Genomic DNA, 27,632 nt, shown 5'->3' on the forward strand with positions numbered 1-27,632 from the left:
TGTGTCTGCATCTCTGTAATGTGTCTGCATCTCTGTAATGTGTCTGCATCTCTGTAATGTGTCTGCATCTCTGTAATGTGTCTGCATCTCTGTAATGTGTCTGCGTCTCTGTAATGTGTCTGCATCTCTGTAATGTGTCTGCATCTATGTAAGTTTCACTTTTTTTTGCACCGTGGAATTTGGGGACCACAATGGAAATAAGTCTATAGGATCCCTGTCACGTTTTAAACGGTCAAATACAATGTATCAATCAATCACAGAGAGGAAGACACATTTCAGATGAATGCCTTCAGTATCCACTTCCCCCTGTATCGTGTAGATTTCACTGAATGTCTTGTTTGTTTTGTCTTCCTGGTGCTGTGAGCTGTTAAACTACCGTCTCACTGCCTTTGATTGTTTTGTCATTTGCCATATCAAGTGGAACTAAAAATAATATAAAACGGGAGAGAGAGTGAGAGAAATTGCGTGTGAAATTGTTTGTGAGATTTTGTAACAATATCTGGGTATTATATGCCTGTGTGGATATTCACCCTACTCTCCTCCCCACTGGGCACAAACTGGTTGAATCAACGTTGTTTCCACGTCATTTCAACGAAATTACATTGAACCAACATGGAATAGACGTTGAATTGACGTTTGTCCCAGTGGGTCATGTCTCTCCCCCTTTTCAAATGGATGTTGATGCACAGGCATAGTACACATGAATGAAAAGATAAGTCTATAAATCTGGTCTGATTTAGGATAATGGTATTAGTGTACAGTATGATATTATTGTAGTAGACAGCAGTTTTAGCAGGACTAGTGTGAGAGAGAACCGGGGAAGACAGAGAAGGTTGCGTTTGGGAGAAGCTGTTTGGAAACCTTGGTAAGGGTGGTCGAAGAGAGAATAGAGAGAGGGAGAGAGGTAGTTGAGAAGAGAGAGAGAAGGAAGGTGGAACAGTAGTTCCAGCCAGATGGTGGTGAAGCTGTTACATTGTGTTGTCACAGTGTTGTCATAGTATTGTCCAGGATCTCTTCCCTGATTAGCTGAATGGATTGGTCCTGGTGATTACCCAGCAGGCTGTAGGGTTATACGACCTCTGGGGTGACAACACAAAGGCCTGTCATTTATTTGACCGGACAAGACCATAACATGTGGATGTCTGTGTGTGTCATCATTAAAATGACCCCACCGATGATTGCTGTTGGCAATTTGATGTTGAAAATAGCAAACAAGCAGTGAATACCGGATTGCGAATACCAGCAACAGCAGAAGTCATATAGGGTGTGTTTCTCTCTCTCTCTCATCGGTCTAAAGTTGAATATTCTGAACATCGTTGTACAAGAAACCAGTAGGCCTAACACAGTAGGCTAATGTTTTTCATAAGCACCCCAATTGTTTTCTTGTTCCATTGTCTTATAATCAGTGACATCCTGACAGGTTGGCTTCATTAGCATGCAGATTCCAGCTCGTAAACTACACAGTTCTCAAGCCAGTGAGTTTGCCAATTATGAAATTGCGTGAATAATTTAAAGACTCATGATCCTCCTCTCATCGCTTCTGTCATGATTATTTATGGCTGCCCGGCCATAAACCTCCCTGAGCCTCTTCTCCACTTGCACATTAGGCTACACATCCACTTCAACACTCACCCCCTCAATAGAATACAACAGAACAGAATAGACTGTAAAATAGATAGAATGGCATTGCATGGCAGCAACAGAATATACCGAATGAAAAAGTTTGTCAGTCAATATAAAGGGAGTGTTTGGCTTGACAATAAGCATTTTAGTTGGCAAGCCACAGACAGATCTGGGGCCATGGTAGCATAGCCTGTGCACTAGCCAATATCTTTCACAACAGTGAGAGGTGTTGACAGGAAAGTCCGAAGGTCAATATTTACAAAGGGCATCATGTCATTAGTCCGAGGATAAGGGGACCTGCATTCAGACATGGCTGTTGTAATATGGTAGGCTACATGAAATACGAACGTCCATGAAATCCTATTTAGTTTGAAACTATGAGGATACTCGAATATGTCCAGACTTAATATAGCCTGGTACACCCCTTACTATATGTCCCCCCGTCGTCGCATCTGAGAACTTCTTCTTCGGAGCCAATCATCAGGACGCAGCTGTGTATGGCATTTAACCCACTGTCGCACAGTGAACGGACGAGCGCGAGGAGGAGGGACCGCCGGTTAATAACCCAACTGCACTGCATCTGTCATCCTCATGGTCTCCCGACGTGTCCGGCAGCATGTAGACGGGCTCCTCTAGTGCCACTGCGGAGAGAGAAATGGCATTAGAAAAATATTCTCTAATTTTGACACTATCTATGGATGCAGAGTAACCTGATGTTCCACAGCTGTATTTGGGAGTCTTGGTTAATTGTGTTCAGTCAATCGGTGCACGCGCTACACGCTGCGCACTTTGGCGGTGGTGACAGTCAAACTATGTTAGCTGTTTTCTCAACCAGTGTAATCTAAGGAATTAATCGTTATACAGGACTATACACCAGCAACACGTACCCAGAACCGTGGAGCGTGACTCCCGCTGGATGTAACGTTGAGCGGAGTGACGCGGGTCGTGTGCGGGCGAATAGAGCCGTGGCGGAGCAAACGCACGAAGTCCAAATTCCATCTCCCTTTCCGTGTCCCCGTGCCTCTTCCCGCCCCATAACGGAGATGTTGTTCCTCGGAATACTGCTCAGCATCTTCATACAAGGTAAGATGCAGGAAGGTATCCAATGGTGTTACATCCATTTTTGTCGTCAATCATTCTAGCCTATTATCTAGCCTTAAAATCACTTTTTTAGCAATATGATTGTATCGGCAATCATGACAACTTACTAATATCGTATTTAAAGTCTGAAGACGTAATAAGGCTAATTGCCCATAACGCCAATTCTTTGATTTAACATTTTACATTCATGGCTCAAATGCGCGTTTTCAGTGAGCTTTGGATACAGGCATGGCTTCTAATTTTCCAAATAAATGTACTCTTTGCAAGGATTGTAATTCCTTGAATCTAGGCTGCTCTTAATAAAACCTTTAAGACAGCAGGAATATTTGATGAAATTAGAGACTTTAGGAAACAAATGGAAACGACTTGAATTTCAACTTTGTGATCTGATTACGGGAAATACTTAAGACATTTCAATTCCAGACTTTGGGCAAAGGTTGATGATCTCTTCTACAACCACTATTTTTGGATATTCGGAAGTTGGCATCCCCAAGCCGCCGCTCCCTCTGTGAGTTGTTGCCGACTAAGGCATAGGCTGCACGCATAATTCCCCCACGGATCGACAGATTTATTTATTAGCCGAGTTAATTATTGTGTGTTTGATGTGCTGGTGTAGGCCTAGTCGACAAGGGTCGCATCGTATATCAGCGCGGTGTCTTTTTCTCCCTCGTCCCGAGTGAGCGTGTTTTGATTAACGCGAACACCTTTTTGGCTTACAGGTCTCTTGATTTAAAAAAAAATCTGAATACAAATTCACCTCACCTCCAACCGCACATCAGAATAAATTGTAAAGTTGTTGTTCAATGAGGAAGCGCATTCAACCGACACCGGTGTGCAAACAGCGGAATCGAGGTTGACGTCTTATCGGCACGCAGGTGCTTGTGGCCAGATGCGCGTCCAGGTGTGTTTGAATAGCCACGGAGACAGACACCGGGACTGGGCGCCACACGGCGGGGTCGCGCACTATGTGTTGACTGCCTCCCGGGGCGCGCGCCCAACTCGTGTCACACACTCCGGTGACAGGTGTTCCAAAGTGTTTTAGGCCTAGACTCCAGCCCACCTGATATTTCTTTCGGAGGGGATTTTACCGCATAGCGGGAGGCTGGGGTTTGAACAGCAGGGCTTTGGAAAAGGTCATAAAGAGGTTCCATATGATTTGAATCACTTTCTCACTGCACCCCTTTTGATTTGAACCTTCCATACATGTTTGTCCATGGTGGAAGTGGTCCGGAAGTAACCTTTTGGACCTGAATACCAACACATTCAGGAGATAGAGGTGCTCAAAGTTGACCCATTTTGCATACCCCACCATACCATGAGACATGTTTTCATCACTGAAAAAGATTAACGGTTCAGTTTGATCAAATTTGAAAGCCTACAAACAGGGTTGTCAAATTGCTTTATGATTTATATAAATAAATAAAAATCTTCATAAAAACAATCTTTTTTTAAGCTTTAAAGTCAGTTATCTACAAACGTGTAAATAATTTGAAAAATAATGTTCAGATATATTGTAGCTCAGACTGTATTTTACGTCATCTGGGTTGTTTTTGTGTTGAGCCCGTCATTGGTTGAGGTACAGCTTACTTAAGCAATAAGGTCTGAGGGGGTAAGATATATGGCCAATATCAAATCTAATCAAAGTTTATTTGTCACATGCACTGAATACAACAGGCCTTGCAGTGAAATGCTTACTTACAGGCCCTAACCAACAGTGCAATTTTTTATAAAAAAATAGGTATTAGTTGAACAATAGATAAGTACAACAGTAAAAAGACAGTGAAAAAAACAGTGGTGAGGCTATAACAGTATTGAGGCTATATACAGGCACCGGTTAGTCTATCTAATTGAGGTAGTATGTACTTGTAGGTATGGTTAAAGTGACTATGCATATATGATAAACAGAGGGTAGCAGTAGCGTAAAAGAGGGGTTGGCGGGTGGTGGGTGGCGGGACACAATGCAGATAGTCTGGGTAGCCAATGTGCTGGAGCACCGGCTAGTTGGGATAATTGAGGTAGTATGTACATGAATGTATAGTTAAAGTGACTATGCATATATGATATACAGAGAGTAGCAGCAGCGTAAAAGAGGGGTTGGGGGGGGGGGGGGGGGGGCAAAAATGCAAATAGTCCACAGCAAAGAGCTGTTCTTACCCACGATGCAACGCAGAGTGCCTGAACACTACCCTTAGCTGTGGAATATTGGCCATATATCACAAGCTCCCGAGGTGCCTTATAGCTATTATAAACTGGTTACCTATGTAATTAGAGCAGTAACAATAAATTGTTGTCATACCACAGCTGTCAGCCAATCAGCATTTAAGGCTGGAATCACCAAGTTTATCATATAGAATTTCTTTTACATTTTACCTTCATTTAACTAAGCAAGTCAGTTAAGAAAAAATTCTTATTTTCAATGACAGGAATAGTGGTTAACTGCCTTGTTCATGGGCAGAACAACACATTTTTAACTTATCAGCTCAGGGATTTGATCTTGCAACCTTTTGGGTACAAGTCCAACGCTCTAACTGCTAGGCTACCTGCCGCCCCACCCAGAATAATGCATGGGTGTCATGTTTTGGTTTATAAATGTACTATAATGTTGAAATTTCAACTTTCATATGGTACCACATGGATGGTTGGAGTTCCACACATTGTAGAATGAATATTCATTGTTATAAATTCAACTATCTATCTTCCGTAGGAAACCTACTGAAATCACAGAACTATAGATAATAGAATAGACATTCCCAAGTTAACTTTCAACAGTGGGTGGACCGGTGGACATGTTTCTGGTAGTAATCGGAAGTTAAAGTTTCAATTAAATTTAAATGTCAGTGGTGTACCAGCTAAATTGCAGGGGTCTGAAGGGATAGGTCCATTCTATGAGTTCCATTTCTATGGTTGAAATGACACCCACCCTGTATTCAAGACTATGCAGTGTCTCAACCAATGTTGGGCACAACACAAACACCTCCAATTATGTAAAATAGGGTCTAAAGTACAACATTTCTGAAAATGATATTTTTGGGGGGAGTTTACACATTTTTAGATCATTTATACATTCATTTTTTTCATTCAAACATTTTTTTAAAGAAATCCTAGAATAGCTTGACAAACCTGCTTTTAAGCTTTCAAATGATATCAAACTGAACAGCTTATCTTTTTCAGTGGTGAAGACACAATCAGGTCCAAAAAGTCACTTGCTGACTACTTCCACCATGGGAAAACATGTATGAATGGTTTCGTTCAAATCATAAAATGATTGAAATCATTTGGAACAACCTAGACGGAACTGTAAACTCCATTATGATTTCCTCATGAAGAGGGATGACGACAAGGGAAAGAAAAAAACATGCATGAAAAAGGTACAGTGCATTCGGAAAGTATTCAGACCCCTTGACTTTTTCAACTTTTTCAACATTTTGTTACATTAAAGCCTTATTCTAAAATGCATGAAGTTTTTTTTTCCTTATCAATTTCCACACAATACCTCATAATGACAAAACAAAAACAGGTTTTTAGACATTTTCTACAAATGTATATACACTACCAGTCAAACGTTTTAGAACACCTACTCATCCAAGAGTTTTTCTTTATTTTTTACTATTTTGTACATTGTAGAATAATAGTGAATACATCACAACTATGAAATAACACATGGATTCATGTAGTAACCAAAGAAGAGTTAAGCAAATCAAAATATATTTTATATTTGAGATTCTTCAAATAGCCACCCTTTGCCTTGATGACAGCTTTGAACACTCTTGGCATTCTCTCAACCATCATCACCTGGAATGCTTTTCAAACAGTCTTGAAGGACTTCCCACATATGCTGAGCACTTTTGGGCTGCTTTTCCTTCACTCTGCAGTCCAACTCATCCCAAACCATCTCAATTTGGTTGAGGTCTGGGGATTGTGGAGGCCAGCTCATCTGATGCAGCACTCCGTCACTCCCCTTCTTGGTAAAATAGCCCTTACACAGCCTGGAGGTGTGTTGGGTCATTGTCCTGTTGAAAAACAAATGATAGTCCCACTAAGCCCAAACCAGATGGAATTGCGTATCGTTGCAGAATTCTGTGGTAGCCATGCTGGTTAAGTATGCCTTGAATTCTAAATAAATCACAGACAGTATCACCATCAAAGCACCCCCACAGCATAACACCTCCTCCTCCATGCTTTAAGGTGGGAAATACACATGCAGAGATCATCCGTTCACCCACACCGCGTCTCAGAAAGACACGACGGTTGGAACCAGAAATCTCCAATTTGGACTCCAGACCAGAGAACAAATCTTCACCGGTCTAATGTCCATTGCTTGTGTTTCTTGGCCATAGCAAGTCTCTTCTTATTATTGGTGTCCTTTAGTAGTGGTTTCTTTTAGAGGTCAACCGATTAATCGGCATGGTCTGCTTGGCAGGCTGACCACCTGTTACACGAGTGCAGCATCAAAAGGACCTGGTGGCTGCAAGGAGCCAAGGTAAGTTGCTAGCTAGCATTAAACTTATCTTATAAAAACTATCAATCTTCACATAATCACTACTTAACTACACATGGTTGATGATATTACTAGGGTAACTAGCTTGTCCTGCGTTACATATAATCAATGCGTTGCCTATTAATTTATCATCGAATCACAGCCTACCTCAACTTCACCAAACGGGTGATGGTTTAGCAAAAGCGCATTTGCGAAAAAGCACAATCGTTGCACAAATGTACCCAACCATAAACATCAATGCCTTTCTTAAAATCAATCATTTTTAACCTGCATATTTAGTTACAAGAAATTCATGTCAGCAGGCAATATTAACTAGGGAAATTGTGTCACTTCTTGCGTTCAGTGCAAGCAGAATCAGGGTATATGCAACAGTGGCTCGTTGCGAACTAATTTGCCAGAATTGTACATAATTATGACATAACATTGAAGGTTGTGCAATGTAACAGCAATATTTAGACTTAGGGTTGCCACCCATTCGATAAAATACGGAACGGTTCCGTATTTCACTGAAATAATAACGTTGTTTTTTTCTGAAATTATAGTTTCCGGATTTGACCATATTAATGACCAAAGGCTCGTATTTCTGTGTTTATTATATTATAATTAAGTCTATGATTTGATATTTGATAGAGCAGTCTGACTGAGCGGTGATAGGCAGCATTAGGCTTGTAAGCATCCATTCAAACAGCACTTTACTGCGTTTGCCAGCAGCTCTTAGCATTGTTTGATGCACAGTGCTGTTTATGACTTCAAGCCTATCAACACCTGAGATTAGGCTGGCAATACTAAAGTGCCTATAAGACCGGATTGACTGACCTTCATGTCTTAAAGTAATGATGGACTGTTGTTTCTCTTTGCCTATTTGAGCTGTTCTTGCCATAATATGGACTTGTTCTTTTACCAAATAGTTATATCTTCTGTATACCCCTCCTACCTTTTCACAACACAACTGATTGGCTCAAACGCATTAAGAAGGAAAGAAATTCCACAAATGTATTTTTGACAAGGCACATCTGAATACATTCCAAATGCGCTGTATACATAGTGTACAGATGTGATGATAGGGTTGATAAAACATTTTGTTTGAAATATGGATAGGGACAGGGACAGCCAAGGTCGGTGTGTGTTTCACGTTTGAAGTTTTATTAGTCGTATGTTTCAGGGGGTTTGAGAGAGAGAGAGAGAGAGAGAGAGAGACCACTGTGACTGACCCAAAATTAAGGAAATCTTTGACTATGTACAGACTCAGTGAGCATAGCCTTGATATTGAGAAAGGCCGCCGAAGGCAGACCTGGCTCTCAAGAGAAGACAGGCAATGTGCTCACTGCCCACAAAATGAGGTGGAAACTGAGCTCCACTTCCTAACCTCCCGCCAAATGTACGACCATGATAGAGACACATATTTCCCTCAGATTACACACACCCATAAAGAATTCAAAAATAAATCAAATTTTGATAAACTCCCATATCTACTGGCTGAAATACCACAGTGTGCCATCACAGCAGCAAGATTTGTGACCTGTTGCCACAAGAAAATGGCAACCAGTGAAGAACAAACACCATTGTAAATACAACCTATATTTATGTTGATTTATTTTCCCATTCGTACTTTAACTACAACACTAAATATATATATATATTACACTTACAAAAGTTCCATAAGAATAAAGACATTTCAAATGTCATATTATATATATTTATATTTATTTAAATAAATATATATAATATGACATTTGAAATGTCTTTATTCTTATGGAACTTTTGTAAGTGTAATGTTTACTGTACATTTTTTTAATTGTTTATTTCACTTTTGTTTATTATCTATTTCACTTGCTTTGGCAATGTAAATGTTTGCCATGCCAATAAAGCCCTTTAATTGAAATTGAATTGAGAGAGAGAGACTAGGGCAACGTTTGTGTGTTTGTTGAGAACAAGGATTTGGAATCTCAAACCCAGGAGCAACAGATGGTGTGTACGGATTTTGTCTCCTTGGCTGGGAGATTTGTTGTGTATGTGTATATCTTCACTGGAAGCCTGTCATATGCCCATTCTGCTGTACCCATGGGGACTGCATGACATCACACCTCACTGCTCCTTGAACTGAACTCTGGGATAGCACTGCACTGCACCCATAACCACGGATCTAGAGCCAGCTCTCCCAATCCGTGACCTATCCCTAACCATAAAAAAAATATAAAATGAACCTTTATTTAACTAGGCAAGTCAGTTAAGAACAAATTCTTATTTTCAATGACGGCCAAGGAACAGTGGGTTAACAACCTGTTCAGGAGCAGAACGACAGATTTGTACCATGTCAGCTCGGGGGTATGAAGTTGCAACCTTCCAGTTACTAGTCCAAAGCTCTAACCACTAGGCTACCCTGCCGCCCCATTAACGAACAACACATCAGAACTGGCCCAGGATCAGTTACAAGTAAAACGGGAACACTTTACTTAAACCTTATAGGTGTAATGCTTTATAACTTGGCTGTAAACATGTGTATGAGCATTTATAATGTCTTATAAACCACATACATACTGGCCCTCAGCTTCTCCTTTTGAAAGGTGATGAGGTCAATGTGACGTCATGTGACAGTGAGTGATTCGCCTGGTATGTCTATGGCAACACGTGACTGGTTTAGGGGGAAGTCTGATGAGCTTCCAGGTTTTTAAGTGACCTGGGTCATTCGTTTTTGTAGTTGGTGCTCTGGTGTTTAAGGGTACAAGCACCTCACTGTACATTATTTAGTCGATTTGCATTCTCCCGTTGATCTATGCTGTGCCTAGTGTCTCGGGTAGTCTATTTCATGAAACTCATTATATTCGATTTACATTTGCTGCTCTGTTGAATATTAATCTCTTTTTGCTCTCTCAACCACTTCATTCATCTAGTGTGCGTGTGTGGCAGGGTGTCTGTGTGCGTGTGTCACAGGCAGATTGCTCTTCCCCCTCCTGTGGATGTGTGTGGTGTTGTGTTTTGTAGTTATGATAGGCTCCGCCCCTCAGTCTCCCCCACAGCATAAACCAGACGCAAAAAGGTCTCTCTCAGGGCATGTGTATGTGTGTGTGTGTGTGTAGGTCTGTGCGTGAGCCATTGAATTTTTACCAAGGGAGCATTTTGCTTTTGGCTTACAAATTAAAGTGGAGAGCAGCGAAAAATATAATGCAGAACATTTTTGGGGGTAAAATATGAAGTATTTTCCAAATATGAAGCCTCGTGCTGTGTAAGCTCTGGCTTTTCTCCACACAATATGGAACACTCATCACAAGACATTTAGATTCACTCAATGAAAATTCCTTCACATCCAAGCAAATTAAATATATAGGAGGACAGTACTGACTTTTCATATTCAGTGTCAGTGCATTCATCCCGAAGACAAATACATTGTAGCACAGAGTGATAAAAAAAAAAAATTATGTAACCTTTATTTAACGAGGCAAGTCAGTTCAGAACAAATTCTTATTTACAATGACGGCCTACCCCTGCCAAACCCGGACGACGCTGGGCCAATTGTGCGCCGCCCTATGTGACTCCCAATCGCGGCCGGATGTGACACAGCCTGGATATGGTATTTGAGAAATATATTTGTAGAATGGACATTCCCTTTCCAAAGCAACATTCTGTAGTGGGTTCCCTGGCTGCCATATTGTGAGGACCATTTACAATGTCATCCGTATAATATGGCTTTTTAAAACATTTTATTGAACCTTTATTTAACTAGGCAAGTCAGTTAGGAACAAATTATTTTTTACAATGACGGCCTACCAAGAGGCAAAAGCCCTCCTGCCGGGACGGGGGCTGGGATTAAACCTAAAAAGAACGGACAAAACACACAGCACGACAAGAGAGGCACCACAACACTACATAAAGACAGACCTAAGACAACAACACAACATGGTAGCAACACATGACAACAACACGGTAGCAACACAACATGACAAAGGGCAAGAAGGTAGAGACAACGCATCACGTGAAGCAGCCTTACAAGTGTTAGTAAGAGTGTTCATGATTGAGTCTTTGAATGTAGAGATGGCTGACCATTCTCCCCCTCCCCTTCCCCTCTCTGTCTCCCCACTCTAGATGTGGTCACCTCCTTGCCGCCCCTCCCCCCGGGCATTATGGACTGTGTGGAGGCAGAGAGTGGGTGTGAAGCAGATCCCCAGTGCAAGGAGCTGTACAGCACCTTGCGGTACTGTGTGTCTGAGGAGGAGGTGGCTCCGCAGGGGAGCAAGGCCAGGATAGGGTGCCTGGAGGCCCTGAGCGCCCTGCACTACCCCCCCCTGTTGGCCTGCAAGTGTCAGCGCGGCGCACGCAGAGAGGAGCACTGCCTCCGAGTCTACTGGAGTGTCAGGATCCTGCAGAGTGAGTGTGTGTACGTGTGTGTTTGTGTGTGTGTGACATAAATGAGTATGTTTGTTACTAGCTTGTAGAAGTAAGGATTCACTATAGATTTCTAGCACCACTGGTTCTTGACTCACCATTTGGCCACGACTAGGTTGGACCCTTAGCCGTCCTCTGTGACCCGACCCTACATCCACCGTGTGATGCTACTGTCAAAGCACGGCCACTCGTCTGTCTGCGTCCTAAATGGCACTCTTTCCCCTACATAGTGGGCACCCTATTCCCTATGGGCCCTGGTCAAAAGTAGTGCACTACGTAGGGAATAGGGTGCCATTCCGTCCGCACATCGATGAGGGTGAATGACAGCTAATGGAGTTATTCCCCATGCCCTGTTAGCCACCATGCATATGGTAATTACACACTACTCTAACACAACAGAGTGAGTGCTCTCCCCTACCGTGTCATTATGAAAAATAATGACCGGGATTTACATATGAACAGAATAAGATATGTATATTTAGGTTGTACCCACACCCATGTAATTATTTCAAATCTGGAACAACATGCCTATTATTAAGTAAATATATCCATGATGGATTTTAAGAGTAGGTGTTATTATGATGTTGGCAGAAGCTGTGTGAATATAATGAAATGGTGGTTGTCTGATTCGAGTCCCTGTTATAATGTGATGTTTCCCCGCGTGTTCCGTTATCTCGTGATTCAGTCTCCTGTGGTGTTGGGAGATTATGATGCGATTAGGGGATGCATAGATTATGTGGTGATCTCTCCTGCGTGTCATGGTTAGGTTACGATGCGATATCATGGTGTTGGGGTTGTGATATAACGTTGTCTCCGATGTTGTCATGATGAGGTTGTAATGTGATGTTCTCCTCTGTGATCATGTAGGTTATGAGGACCTGGAGGCGTCTCCCTATGATGACTCGCCAGTGGAAATGTCTCACATGGCTTCCATAGTGGCCGCAGGTAGCCAACGACACAATCCCCCCCATTACATTAAAACCCTCAGGCACTCCTGTTCAATATATCAATACACTACAAAACCCAATCAATCAACTCATCTACACAGCCCTCAAGTGACCAGATGTCTACTTTCTCTCCTCTATCTATCTCCCTCGCTCTCCTCTTCCTCTCTAAATCTCTCCTCCTCTCTATCTTTCCCCATTCCCCTCTCTCTCTCAGCCTCCTCTCTTCCTCTAGATGGACAGAACGCGTGTCTGAAGGCAGCCCAGGACTGTGGTCTGTATGAGAAATGCGGGTCCTTGAGGTCTGAGTACGTCCTGGCCTGCACTAAGCGCGTCCCAGGCTCAGAACACTGCAACAGGCAGAAGTGCCACCGGGCGCTGCGGCGCTTCCTGGAGCGTGTCCCAGGGGAGTACAGCCTGGGGTTGTTGTTCTGCCCCTGTACTGACAAACTGTGTGGGGAGAGACGCAGGAAGACCATCGTCCCTTCCTGTTCCTACCAGGAGAGAGACGGGGAACAGCCCAACTGTCTGCATCTGCAGAGCTCCTGCACGAGGGACCAACTCTGCAGGTCAGACACACAACATGTACGCACACATAAACACATTTGTCTCTTATAAGCGCTCACATTTTCATATGTGTACGTGTGTGTTTGTGTGTCTGTCTCAGGTCCAGACTGGCTGATTTCCAGCATAACTGCCAGTCCTCCGGCCACTCCCCCTCGGGCTGTTTCAGAGATAGTGGAACAGTGTGCCTCAAATCCTACGCCGGACTCATCGGTAAGAGAGATGAGATGAGGCTATAGGAGAACGAGCAATGCAGATATATGAAGGATGGAGAGGGGTGAGATGAGGGAGGAGAGAGACGGAGAGAATAAAGAGTATTGTAGGATATAGATTTGGGTGGATCACTAGAGAGTGATAAAGATGACAAGAGGGTGTTATCGGGTCATGTCAGGGGTGGGTGAGTGGGGCGTCAGATGGCCAGCGGTAGGACTTGACCTTTTGCAGTAGGAGTTGACCTCTGTAACCTTTGACCCCCTCCTCCAGGCACCATCATGACCCCCAACTACCTTAGCAACAGCACTATGGACGTGGCCCTATGGTGCAATTGTGAGGGCAGTGGCAACCAATGGAAGAACTGCCTGAAGATCCAGAACATGTTCACCAATAACGTCTGTCTGGGTGAGTCTATACATCCACCTACCTGTCAATTAACCATCTAACCAATCAATGCAATTTTCATACGGCAAGCAATTCATTTACTACTTGACACTTCAATCCATCAATCTGTCACATGGTCAGCTACACTCGCTCTCATGCACTCATGTGAACATGCACACACACACACACACACACACACACAATATGTAATGTACTGTGTCTATCTGTCCGTCTCACAGAGAACTCCATAAGTACCATGGGTAGCTCCCCCCCTCGGCCAGTGGAGAGCATTCTTCCCCCTTCCCCTCGCCCCTCCCCCCTGGACCAGCAGAACAAACTCAGCAACAACGCCCAGGATGAGCTCAGCAACAACGCTGTGAGTACTACTACTCAACATTACCCAATACTACCTAACATTACTCAATATTACCCAACACTATGTAATAATACTCAACATTACCCAACACTACTTCACTTTTCTCAACATTACCCAATACTACCTAACATTTCTCAACATTACCTAATATTACTCAACATTACCCAATACTACCTAACATTACTCAACATTACCCAATACTACCTAACATTACTCAATATTACCCAATACTACGTAATAATACTCAACATTACCCAACACTACTTAACGTTTCTCAACATTACCCAATACTACCTAACATTTCTCAACATTACCTAATATTTCTCAACATTACCCAATACTACCTAACATTTCCTCAACATTGCCTAATATTACTCAACATTACCCAATACTACTTTGCATTACTCAACATTACCCAATACTATCTAACATTACTCAACATTACCAAATACTGCCTAACATTACTGAACATTACCTAGTGTTACTCAACATTACCCAATACTGCTTAGCATTACTTCACATTACCCAATACTACCTAACATTACTTAACATTACCCAATACTACTTAACATTACCCAATACTACCTAACATTACTCAATACTGCCTAACATTGCTTAACATTGTGCAATATCCAATTTCAATCAAATTTATTTATAAAGCCCTTCTTACATTAGCTGATGTCACAAAGAGCTGCACAGAAACCCAGCCTAAAATCCCAAACAGCAAGCAATGCAGGTGTAGAAGCATGGTGGCTAGTAAATATTCCCAAGAAAGGCCAGAACCTAGGAAGAAACCTAGAGAGGAACCAGGCTATGAGGGGTGGCCAGTCCTCTTCCGGCTGTACCGGGTGGAGATTATAACAGAACATGGCCAAGATGTTCAAATAATCACAGTTGTTGTCGAGGGTTCAACAGGTCAGCACCTCAGGAGTAAATGTCAGTTGGCTTTTCATAGCCGATCATTCAGAGTATCTCTATCGCTCCTGCTGTCTCTAGAGAGTTGAAAACAGCAGGTCTGGGATAGGTAGCATGTCCGGTGAACAGGTCAGGGTTCCATAGCCATAACTACTGAAGCACAAATATTGGAGACTGAGACAGGAGGGGTCAGGAAACTCTGTGGCCCCGTCCGACGATACCCCCGGACAGGGCCAAACAGGCAGGATATAACCCCACCCACCCACAATACTACCTAACTTTACTCAACATTACCCAATTTACCTAGCATTACTTAACATTACCCAATACTACCTAATATTAGTCAACATTACCCAATACCATTTAACATTACTCAACTCTACCCAACATGACCTAACATTACCCAATATTACCTTACATAACCTGACATTAACCAATACCACCTAACATTACCCAGTACTACCTGACATTACTCGACACTACCCAATATTACCTAACATTACCCAATATTACCTTACATAACCTGCCATTAACCAATGCCACCTAACATTACCCAATACTACCTAACATTGCTCAACATTACCAATACTACCTAACATTACCCGACATTACCAATACAACCTGCCATTACTCGACATTGCCCAATATTACCTAACATAACCTGCCATTACCCAATGCCACCTAACATTACCCAATACTACCTAACATTGCTCAACATTACCAATACTACCTAACATTACTTGAGATTGCCCAATACTACCTAATAATACTCAACTCTACCCAACATTACCTAACATAACTTGACATTACCCAATACCACCTAACATTACCCAATACTACATAACATTACTCAACATTACCAATACTACCTAACATTACTCGACATTACCAATACTACCGAATATTACTTGACATTACCCAATATTACCTAACATAACCTGCCATTGCCCAATGCCACCTAACATTACCCAATGCTACCTAACATTGCTCAACATTACCAATACTACCTAACATTACTCGGCATTGCCCAATACTACCTAATAATACTCAACTCTACCCAACATTACCTAACATAACTTGACATTACCCAATACCACCTAACATTGCTCAATACTACATAACATTACTCAACATTACCAATACTACCTAACATTACTCGACATTACCCAATACCACCTAACATTACCCAATACTACATAACATTACTCAACACTACCCAATACTACCTTACATTACTGAACACTATTCAACATTACTCAACACTTTGAACGACTCACCATTTTAGCTGAATTACCATCACTCAGAAACCTCCAAACACTAATCACACAACTGGCAATCAAATAAAGCAAAGTAAAATACCACTCCACCCAGCACGGACCACTTCCAGGCCAGCTTAACCCCGCACTGAACGATGCCAGCTTGACCACAAACAGATGGACTGACCACTGCCAGCTTGACCACAAACAGATGGACTGACCACTGACTGACCGTTCCATTAGACACTGACCACCTGACTGAACACTAACCATCAAGTACCGAATGTTCAACCTAGTACACACCTCTAGCACTCTGGCCATTGACCACTGCAGTGACAACAGGCTGCTGGAATGACCATTGACCACAGGAGTGACCGCTGGTGGCTGACTGCTAAACCCTGTCTGGTCCATTGAGCAGAATGACAGTGAAGCGCTTTATGTCTCCTCTGCTCCCCGCATGCTCAACACAGCTAGAGATTATCTGAGCTGCGAGCTAGACTAGGGGGATTCCAATACTCTCGCTCTCTTGCTCTTGCTCTTGCTCTCGCTCTCTCTTGCTCTCGCTCTCTCTCTCTCTCTCTCTCTCTCTCTCTCTCTCTCTCTCTCTCTCTCGCTCTCGCTCTTGTCCCTCTCTCTCTCATTGGCTGTCTGTGTCCCTTTCTCTCTTTCCCTCTCCTCAATTCTCTCTCTCCCTCACGTTTTCTACATCTCTTAATCTCTCTCTTTCTCTCTGTCTCCCTCCCTCTCCCTCATCTCTCTCTCTGAGAGGATTAGATGAAGGTGTTCGCAAGAGGCCGTGCATCAATCAGACTTCATCAGTATTAATTTATGTATGCCCATCTGTCTCTCTCTCGCTCTCTCTCTCTCCTTTACTCTCTCCCCTAATCCTTCCTTCTACTCTGTCCTCCTTCTCTCTCTCTCTCCCCTCTTTGCTCTCGCTCTCTCTCTCCCTCGTCTCCGTGTCCCACATTGTAATCCCTCGCTCCATTCTCTCTCTCTCTCTCTCTCTCTCTCTCTCTCTCTCCGTCTCTCTCTCTCTCTCTCTCTCTCTCTCTCTCTCTCTCTCTCCCCTCTCTTCTCCTCACTCATCCCTCATCTCATTCTCTCTTCCTCTCCTCTAACAATATATATATCTCTCTCTATCTCAGGTGGAGCTTAGTGAGGAAGAGGAGGAAGAGGAGGAGGGGGGTCAATTTGACGTGATCCCTCTCTATGCTGAGAAGGCCACGGTGTCCAATCTGGGTTCTGGGGGTGGGGGGGTGTCCCCCCGTCTGTCCTCAGCCCCCCCTCCCTCCCTGCTGCTGCTCCTTCTGCTACTGTCTGCCTCTCTGAGCTGGGGGTAAGGAGGGGCGGGGCCCTTGCACACAGACACAGAGACTCTGAGAAAGGCACAGAGAGAGAGAGGAGGGAGAAAATAAGAGAAGATAAAGGACCTCTAGTGTTTATTGCTTCCTTCCTTCTCTCTTCCTTTTGAGACAGTCTTGTACAGTCTGTTTTCTTTTTTTTGCTTCACCTCCCACTGTTAGGTGATGGTTTTGCCCGATGGAGACTTTTTGTGTATGACAGACATAGAGGTGAACCAACTCCACAGTGACAGAGGGGGGTTATAAACTGAGTGACTTGATATATGATATGTGAGTAATTTCCTCCTTTGGTGAAGACATGACAGGTTACCATGAGTCCGATGGCGCTTTAGAATATCCAAGCTTCACTCTGTCCATTCATACCTCTGTACTCTCCAGTGATGGAGAAGTGCTTACAGTCAGTGTTAGGAAGGAATGTACACTGAGTATACCAAACATTAGGAACACCTTCCTAATATTGAGTTGCACTCAGAACAGCCTCAATTCGTTGGGGCATGGACTCTAGAAGGTGTCGAAAGCGTTCCACCAGGATGCTGGCCCATGTTGACTCCTGTGCTTCCCACAGTTATATCAAGTTGGCCTGATGTCCTTTGGGTGGTGAACCATTCTTGATACACACGGGAAATCGTTGAGCATGAAAACCCAGCAGCGTTGCAGTTCCTGACACAAGCCGGTGCGCCTCAAAGGCACTTGCATCTTTCGCCTTGCCCATTCACCCTCTGAATGGCACACATACACAATCCATGTCTCAATTGTTTCAAGGCGTAGAAATCCTTCTTCAACCCGTCTCCTCCCCTTCATCTACACTGATTGAAGTGGATTTAACAAGTGACATCCATAAGGGATCATAGCTTTCACCTGGATTCACCTGGTGAGTCTGTCACGCAAAGAGCAGGTGTTCATAATGCAAGCGCTTTTGGTTTATTGCTCTATTTGTGTCTAAATGACTCAGCACAGGCCTGGGAGAAAAACCAGCTGCAGAAATACAAATAAAACAGCATCATCAAAAAAACTGAAACAATATGAGTAATAAAAAAAATCTAATATCTTCTCAGTAGGTGTGGACGCCCGTCTGGGGTTGACACTCGCAGGCAGAGAAGGAGAGAGAAGGAAATAGAGAGAGAGGGAGAAAGAAACAAGAGAGAGAGAGAGAATGAGACAAAGAGGGAGAGAGAAGGAAAGAGAGAGAGAGAGAGAGAGAGAGAGAAAGAAACACACACAGAGAGAGAGAAAGATACAGAGAGAGAGAGAGAGAGAGAAAGAAACACACAGAGAGAGAGAAAGAAACACACACAGAGAGAGAGAAAGATACAGAGAGAGAGAGAGAGAGAGAAAGAAACACACAGAGAGAGAGAAAGATACAGAGAGAGAGAGAGAGAGAGAAACAGAGAGAGAGAGAGAGAGAAACAGAGAGAGCAACAGAAGACAAGGGATAAAGAGGGAGTGAGTTTCTGGTGTATCGTCCATTTACTCTGCACTTTTTACTTGTTTCAATTGAGATAATGTGATCTGGTGTGAACTCTTTGGCTGGAATTCATTCAAACCCACCAGTGTCTTATGTTCACAATATTCATCCCGTTCCCACACATTTCTAATTATGAAAAGTGAAAGCATACCTGTGAGAGGGGTTGCCATGGTAGTAGTTGTGGGTTTTTATTCAGTACCAAAGATCAATCTGTCAATTAACTTGATCATTGGAAAAAGCTACTGCGTAAATACTGCAATGCGAGTTAGATTGAATTGAGCCCTTCATATTCTGGTGAGCTCTGGGGGGAAAATCGTTGGCGAGGAGCGATAGAGGGAGAGAGAAAAAGAGTGAACCAGACAGAGAGAGAGACCCTCGAGCACAAACATACCGTGGAGAATCGCTGGCCCTATATTTCCTCTGTCTTATAAATCTTTTGCTGACACTAATGTTTTTTTTTTGTCTCCTCTATTTCTGTGGAACGTGTAAAATTAACTTCCATCCGGAGGGGTTGGAGATGGTGGTGGACAAAGAAAGGAGGGGTGGGGTGGGGGGTTGTGGGGTTAGGGAGGGGCTGAAGTGACGGAAGGTCTGCAGTATGCATCTTGCATCACTCCCCAGGCCCTAATATCAAATTATAACCCCCCCCCACACACACACACCAACTGTCCACCTGAACAACAGACCCTTACACATATTGTCTGTCAATCAGTCATTCTTTTCTAAAGGAAAGGGGAACATGCTTACATGAAGGTCTATGCTTCCATTCCGTAGAACATGAGCATCATTAATACCAAGGTCAGCTAGCCGCTCACAGATCTCCTTCTGGGGTTAATTGAGAGCAGGGAGGAGAATAGGTGGTAGATTGATGTGCCTGTCAGGCCTGTGTGGGGTCTTTACGAGGCCTGTTGTTATTTTTTTATTGTTGTTGCGGCCGTTTGTCGTCTGCTGACACCTCGCCACTGCCAACAGACAGACTGAGAGATGGAGAAGGGGAGGAGAAAAGGATACCAATCATTTACATCAATATCACTGAAATAAATAAGTTGAGAAGCCATGCGTTAAATCAACTGACATAGAGTAGGAGGGTAGGTGAAGGGATTATTTTACCGTTCTTGTTCGCTTGTAATACAGCTCTATCATAAACACTCACACACACACACATACACGCACGCACGCACGCACGCACGCACACACACACACACACACACACACACACACACACACACACGCACACACACACACTCAGTTAAATATCAGTTCATTGGTGTCTGATTGCCGTGGACTTGAGCATTGTAATCCATCATTGGCCTGACACAGGAATGTTAGCAGCACCATGGCTTAGTTATACTGTTCACTGCGGAGAGACAGTCAGTGAAATAAAAACAAAGCAAGAAAAACACAAACAGAAAGGGACACAAGGAACTAGAATGACACACGCGACACACACTCCGTAAGAAACGTGTACAGGGAGAGATGAAGGGAGGAACGCGGAGGGGGAGAATGAGAGACGGAGAGGAAGAGAGAGTGAGAGCTGACATGGCCTGCGGGCTTGTATCAGTATTAGTGCTGTAGCTTGGCTTACCCTTCTTGATCTATTTCGCACGCCCTGGGTCCTAAAGCATCAGCTCTCTACTGTAACACAGCCTCGCAAAACTCTGCCACAGCTCTGCTGCTACAGGAAGACACACAGTGGAGGAGGACAGAGCAGCATTCCAAGAGTTTCTGTTAGTTTAAAACAAATAACAGCAGAAACAAAAAGCAGAAAGGCTTGTTTGAGAACGACCCTTCCTAAACTCCTCCTTTAACGCCACACCTGTGACACACGCATTCGTTGATTGTATTCATGCATAGGCTCAGTGTTCCTTGTGTGAAGCATTTCTGTGTGAAGCGTTTCTGTGTAAAGTGTTTCTGTGTGTGAACAACCAGTTTTCTATGCTCTATACCCACCCTGCCCTGCTTTCACTTTCATAATCACCTTTCATCTTCAATAATCACCCATCTTTAATTGACAGTACTGTACTGCATACTCATTAAGTAATTACCACCAACAATGTCATGTTGTATTGAGTGTGTAGCAGCCATCAGGATGACTTAGTGTGGGTGTGTTCGTGTCTTGGACATAGGGATGACTCTTGTCAGGTCAGAGGATGCTCAATGGTTACAGTGTTTTCATGCTGCATCTGTACTCAGCACTGTCTGTCTGTCTGTGTATCCCTGGTGATGCTTTGTCTCTGCCTGTGTTTGCTGTAGCGCCAAATAATGCTAAATGGTGCTGAATAATGATCAGATGTTTTCTATCCCAGCACCTCCAGAGGTGAAGCAGCCCTTTTTAGCATTTTTCCGCCCGGTGGGCCTTGCCTCCTGCAGGTAGCTGGCCCATTGGGCTGATGGGTATTCAGGAGGGGAGAGGACGCACGCTGGGACTGCAAATGAGACACGCATTCATGAGCAGGCAGAACTGAACTGCCTGACTACTCTGCGCAGCAACAATATGATGATGAAAGGCTTTTTTCCCCCCCCCTCGCTCTCTCGCTCTCCTGAACGCTGCAACGCTGAGTGGACCGATCTCTCTTCCTAGTCAGGCTGCGAGACTTTCCCGCCACTATCTTTTATGTGCCGATTGGACAATGGAAAGTGACAGGAACGACCATTCAGGATCACTGAACTGTTCTGCTGGTGTTCAAGAATACGAAAACAAATCGTAATGCTAATACACTGATTCTCTTCACCCTGCTCCCTTTAAGCATGTCTGTGTACCACAGGAGAGGGCCAGCTTTCTCCCCCCTACCCATCAGAACAGGTTCTGTTCTGACTCCTCCTCTACACACCCTGCACAGTGTCTGGATCAGGTTGTGTTATGTGCTTTTCCTCTCTCTGCAGTTCAGACACACACCTCCACTGTGTACATGAATATAATAAAAAAAATATATATATGATCTTCCGTTTTCTTCCGTTCTCTTCCTGGAACTGTTGTGAATGCACTAACTAGAGTATCAAATTGAAATGTGGAACCTGAAAGCCAGTTCCCACTGCTTTTTTCATTCTTCCCCTCCAACCAGGGACCGATTTAGACCTATAGGATGCCAGCTGGGAGCAATGAATTATCATCTCGTGGGGTCAGAGTTGAATGCTCATGTACTAGACCATGTACATGAGCAAGTCAAGAAAAGGCATTTGAATAACAGAGATGGCACTTGTCCAATGTGCCTCCATCAACAGTGGACTGCATTTAATGGGCACATATAAAAAGGCCTATAGATGAACTTCACATGCACCAATTCTCTGTCCTAGTTCTGACATGGTGATACTGTGTTGAAGCAGTGGCAGTGATGATGATGATGATGATGATGATGACGATGATTGAAACACCACATCAGGTTTAATGGCCTTTTGTCAGTGTGTGTTTAATGAAATCACTGTGATGTATTTCTGCTTTGTCTCAGTTCTCCTCAATAGTACATTCTCCAGTGCATTATTAAAGCATTGAAGAGTGACTACAAAACGACCAAACACTGTGGTCACATAGAGGGGTTGGTTGTTTAGCAACAAAACTGAGGCTTGTGCAACTGTGGGGCAGAACAGACGGCGTTGGCTTAGATTTGTTGACAACGTGTCAACTATATTTCCCCTCTCCAAATGTTTATTGAAAACATAAATACATTTGCACAATGAGCACTTATTGTCTCTCAAATACATTATTACAGTTGTAAGGTAGCTAGCTAGTGATTTTATGCCATTTTAGCATAGGCATGACATCAGTCAAAACCCCTCAAAACAAGACATGGTATCAATAACAAGATGCAACTAGCTGAAACGAGCCCCACATGATTCCCCACATGCCAGCTTCTTGTCATTGTTGCTAGCTATCCGACGGCTCAGAATCATAACAACGCAAGCCTTCCCGGCCACAATGGTGACGTTTGTCAGCTAAACCGCACACACTGACGTGCACACACACTAACACTGACAAATACAGATACACAAATATACACTGTCTGTGAGTCAGAGGAGCCCCAATCACAGACCTATTAAATAATCAGACAGGTTTCTCTCCCACTGTGTCTAATCAAAACGAATAGGTCTCCTGCTCTCTGCTCCTCCGTGACCACTCTGCCCATGGGCTGAGTGTGTGTGTGTGTGTGTGTGGTGCACGTTGGCACAGACTAAAGGGGCTGGTTTGTCGTGACTCTATCAGTCTGTCAGTAAGAGAAAGGGTTCTAGCCTGTGAGAGACAGGACCTGTAATTAGAGTGGTGCACATTGGCATTACATGGCTCGTGTGTGTGTGTGTGTGTGTGTGCGTGTGCATGTGTGTGTGTGGTGCACATTGGCACAGACTAAAGGCCTTGTTTACTCTCTCTCTCTATTCCTTTCTCTCTACCTTATCCTCCGTCCTCCCTGGGGAACCCAACAAACTTTTCCTCCTGAGTCCGTTCAGACAGATGAGTGTTCAGACGGAGAGAGATGGAGGAGCAGGAGACCCAGTAAAGCTTTTAATCTGTAAATGGAGAGAGAGGTATCCAGTAATGGTCATTTAAGCATTAAGCCCTCCTCCGTCCACCTCGTTTGTGCTTCCTAATGCTCCTTAAACATTTACGACCCTGATGATAACAAAGGAAGACTGCAGCCTAATCAGATCAATGCTGGTTAAAAACCCTACTCGGAACTGCACAGGCATCGGTGGGGGGGGGACTCAACTCATATCTGACTCCAGATCAGCTTCTGTCATCCTTATATAGGCAGTAAATAAACTGCATTGTGATACTGACTGTCTGTATGAATCCAACCAGTGCACACACACAGTTTCTTTCTGTGCTTCCTTACTTTTCAGTTTAGTCCACTCTCTCTCTCTAGCTCTCTCTCCCTCTAGCTCTCTATCGCTATCTCTCTCTCTCTCTCTCTCTCTCACACATTCTAGCTTTCTCCTTTCTCCAGCTCTCTCCCACATTCTAGCTTTCTCCTTTCTCCAGCTCTCTCCCACCCTGTCTCTAGTTCTCTCTCTGTTAGTCTCTGTCGTTTTGGAACGGAGAGACATGTCCTCCCTGAATAGCTGAGACTGCAGTCAGAGATTGGGGTGGCTCTGAATAGCCAGGCCGATAAGGATGGATTTCATTCAGAAATGGATGGAGAGATAGCGTCTGTCTCTGGGTGGCACAGAATGACTCATTCTACTCCGTCTAAATGGCTTGCATTGGGAGTGATGAGATTCCCTCTCCACTCTCCCCAGACTGCATCCTGTAACATTAGAGGGTCACAAGGGTTAAACAGCCTAATAAGACGAAGACATGCTGCATTACACACTGCATTACAACACACACGCTGTGGGACTCTCCAGCTATCAGGATCTGTGTGTTCACACCTGAGCTATTTATCTCCATCCACCTGCACAAACCACTGGCTGAATGTTTGGAGTGCTGAGCTGCAGGGTGTTTGCAGGAGTTTCCCGGTGCTGTGGTTGTGCATTCTGTATGTCACAGTAAATTATACAACTGCAGAATATGATCTTCCTTATCGATTTCTCTCAGGATGCATGCAGGGCCCCATCTATATGCATATTATTGTTGGAGTACAGCTCGTTAATCTTTGCGCGTTATCATTGTGGTTTTGTGTTCCCTGGCTTCTTGGCTGGCTGCTGTGAAGTGAACACATACCCATTGACTCTCTGGGAAGACACACACACGCACACACACACACACACACAAACTAATTTGTCTTTCATCAGCGTTCAGACCATGGGTCTGTGCTGTTTGCCGTATCAATATGTAGTTAGTGAGTGCGAATTGCTGCAGTTAGATCCAGGAGTGTGCGCATATGTGTGTGCACGTTTGGGAGTGCATGTGTGCGTGCATGTGTGTGTGTCCACTACCATCACTTTATGTCCCTTCATTATACTTAGGAAGCACACACACACTCACACGGACAGTTTGCTGACTAATGGAGCCTTTATTCTTAATGAGTGCTGCACTTGTTCGTCTATCTCCTGTCCCCCTCATTACCTCTCTATCTCTCATCCCTCGCTTCCTCTCTTTTATTCCTCCACCTGCATCTTCTACCATCACCTTCACCTGATCCTCTCTACTTCTATTTAACTACAGCTCCTATCCTGTCATCCTCTGTTCTTCTATTTAACTACAGCTCCTATCCTGTCATCCTCTCTTCCACCTAATCCCCCACTCCTCTCTTTCTCAATAGCCCTCTCCTGGATGTTCTTCCACATTCTCTCTGCCCATCTCCTTCTTTCCCTCTCTCCCTCCAGGTGCCGTGTGTTTGTGTGTGTGTTTGGAGATGGTGTTGGTAAGGGACAGAGCAGCAGTGTGTGTTGTCTGGCCTGGCTATGCCTCGCTGGCTGCTACGCTGCTCGCTCTGTTAATAACCCAAGGTGCTTCTGACATCTTATTTATGGTCTGTCATTTGTTTTCGTGGCGTCAGCGGCTTTCACATCCCAGGTGTGGTGGCACAACATTTAGACTAGCACCCCTCACTGTACTTAAGAGTCTTCTCCTTCCCGCTCTCCCTCAGTCCTTCTCTCTTTCTTTCCCCTCCCTCCCTCCCTCCCTCTACACCTCCCTTTCTCTGAGCCCGTATCACTCTCTCAATCTGCCTTTTTATCTCTCCCTCTCTATCTCCATTGATCACATCCATCTCTCTCTCTCTCTGTCTCTGTCTGTCTCTCTTTCTCTCGCTGTCTCTGTCTGTCTGTCTCTCTCTCTCTCAATTCAATTGAAGGGGCTTTATTGGCATGGGAAACATATGTTTACATTGCCAAAGCAAGTGAAATACATAATAAACAAAAGTGAAATAAGCAATAAAAAATGTACAGTGAACATTACACAAAAGTTCCAAAAGAATAAAGACATTTCAAATGTCATATTATGTCTATATACAGTGTTGTAATGATGTGCAAATAGTGAAAAGTACAAAAGGGAAAATACATCAAAATAAATGTGGGTTGTATTTACAATGGTGTTTGGTCTTCAATGGTTGCCCTTTTCTTGTGGCAACAGGTCACAAATCTTGCTGCTGTGATGGCACACTGTGGTATTTCACCCAATAGATATGGGAGTTAATTAAAATTGGATTTGTTTTCAAGTTCTTTGTGCGTCTGTGTAATGTGAGGAAAATATGTGTCTCTAATATGGTCATACCATATTAGGTTAGGAAGTATTAGGTGCAGCTCAGTTTCCACCTCATTTTGTGGGCAGTGTCTTCTCTTGAGAGCCAGGTCTGCCTTCGGCGGCCTTTGTCAATACCAAGGCTATGCTCACTAAGTCTGTTCCTTAAGTTTGGGTCAGTCATGGTGGTCAGGTATTCTGCCACTTGGTACTCTCTGTTTAAGACCAAATAGCATTCTAGTTTGCTCTGTTTTTTTGTCAATTCTTTCCATTCAATTATCTTTTTGTTTTCTCATGATGTGGTTGGGTCTAATTGTGTTGCTGTCCTGGGGCACTGTGGGGTTCTGTTTGTGTTTGTGAATAGAGCCACAGGACCAACTTGCTTAGGGGGCTCTTCTCCAGTGTCACTTATCTGTCGGTGATGGCTTTGTTATGGAATGTTTGGGAATCTCTTTCTTCCAGTGGTCCAAGGCGCAGTCGAATCTCAGTCGAATCCAGGTTGTATCTGTCACATGAGACCCTGGAGGGACGAAGCAGGTACGGGGAGTAAAACATTTAATAAATAACGGACATGGAACGTGACAGGAACAGCGTCAGCAAACTAATACTAAAGACAAAAACAATACAATGCAGCCGCGGGGAACAGAGCAGGGAACTGGCAAATATAGGGAAGGTAATTAACAGGTGATGAGTGAGTCCAGGTGAGTCCAATAATGCTGATGCGCGTGACGAGGGAAGGCAGGTGTGCGTGATGGATGGCAGGAGTGCGTGATGCAGGGCAACTTGGCGCCCTCAAGCGCCAGGGGGAGGCATGAGCGGGAGCAGACATGACAGTATCACATCCGACCGGGATTGGGAGTCCCACAAGGCGGCGCACAATTGGCCCAGTGTCGTCCGGGTTTGGCCGGTGTAGGCCGTCATTGTAAATAAGAATTTGTTCTTAACTGACTTGCCTAGTTAAATAAAAGTTACATTTAAAAAAAAACTTTTTTAAATAGGTGGTTGGAGAATTTAACGTCTCTTTTCTGGATTTTGATAATTAGCGAGTATCGAACTAATTCTGCTCTGCATGCATTATTTGGTGTTTTACGTTGTACACTGAGGATATTTTTGCAGAATTCTGCATGCAGAGTCTCAATTTGGTGTTTGTCCCATTTTGTGAATTCTTGGTTGGTGAGTGGACCTAAGACCTCACAACCATGAAGGGCGATGGGTTCTATAACAATCAATTATTTTTAGCCAGATCCTAATTGGTATGTTGAATAATATGTTCCTTTTGATTGCATAGAAGGCACTTCTTGCCTTGTCTCTCAGACTATTTTAACCGCACGTTTGTTGTTTGTGTCTCTCTTTTGCTCTCTCTCTTTTGCTCTCTCTCTCTCTCTCTCTCTCTCTCTCTCTCTCTCTCTCTCTCTCTCTCTCTCTCTCTCTCTCT

The 27,632-nt window shown here is 43.8% G+C and overlaps 1 protein-coding gene across 2 annotated transcripts; it reads left to right on the forward strand.

The window, feature by feature from the left end:
• The first annotated feature begins 1,900 nt into the window (after positions 1-1,900).
• Positions 1,901-26,089, forward strand: LOC115129451 (GDNF family receptor alpha-4-like). 2 transcript variants are annotated; one of them, XM_029659807.2, is made up of 9 exons: positions 1,901-2,706; positions 11,303-11,584; positions 12,470-12,547; positions 12,764-13,115; positions 13,214-13,323; positions 13,594-13,728; positions 13,947-14,083; positions 17,403-17,593; positions 21,454-26,089. In XM_029659807.2, the coding sequence occupies exons 1-9, from the start codon at positions 2,667-2,669 to the stop codon at positions 21,455-21,457; spliced, it is 1,329 nt and encodes a 442-aa protein (XP_029515667.1). In that variant the 5' UTR covers positions 1,901-2,666; the 3' UTR covers positions 21,458-26,089. The 2 variants fall into 2 exon arrangements, with proteins under 2 accessions (XP_029515667.1, XP_029515665.1); XM_029659805.2 differs by lacking the exon at positions 21,454-26,089 and having other exon boundaries at positions 1,902-2,706; positions 17,403-17,885.
• Positions 26,090-27,632: the final 1,543 nt, after the last annotated feature.

This window comes from Oncorhynchus nerka, unplaced genomic scaffold, assembly GCF_034236695.1.
Source record: "Oncorhynchus nerka isolate Pitt River unplaced genomic scaffold, Oner_Uvic_2.0 unplaced_scaffold_1141, whole genome shotgun sequence".
NCBI classification, from domain to species: Eukaryota; Metazoa; Chordata; class Actinopteri; order Salmoniformes; family Salmonidae; genus Oncorhynchus; species Oncorhynchus nerka.

Coding starts and splice junctions, on each gene's coding strand:
- LOC115129451 (XM_029659807.2), top strand. CDS start 2,667: ATGTTGTTCCTCGGAATACTGCTCAGCATCTTCATACAAG. Junction 13,324..13,593: donor ATCCTACGCCGGACTCATCG/GTAAGAGAGATG, acceptor CCCCTCCTCCAG/GCACCATCATGACCCCCAAC. Junction 14,084..17,402: donor ATGAGCTCAGCAACAACGCT/GTGAGTACTACT, acceptor TCTCTATCTCAG/GTGGAGCTTAGTGAGGAAGA.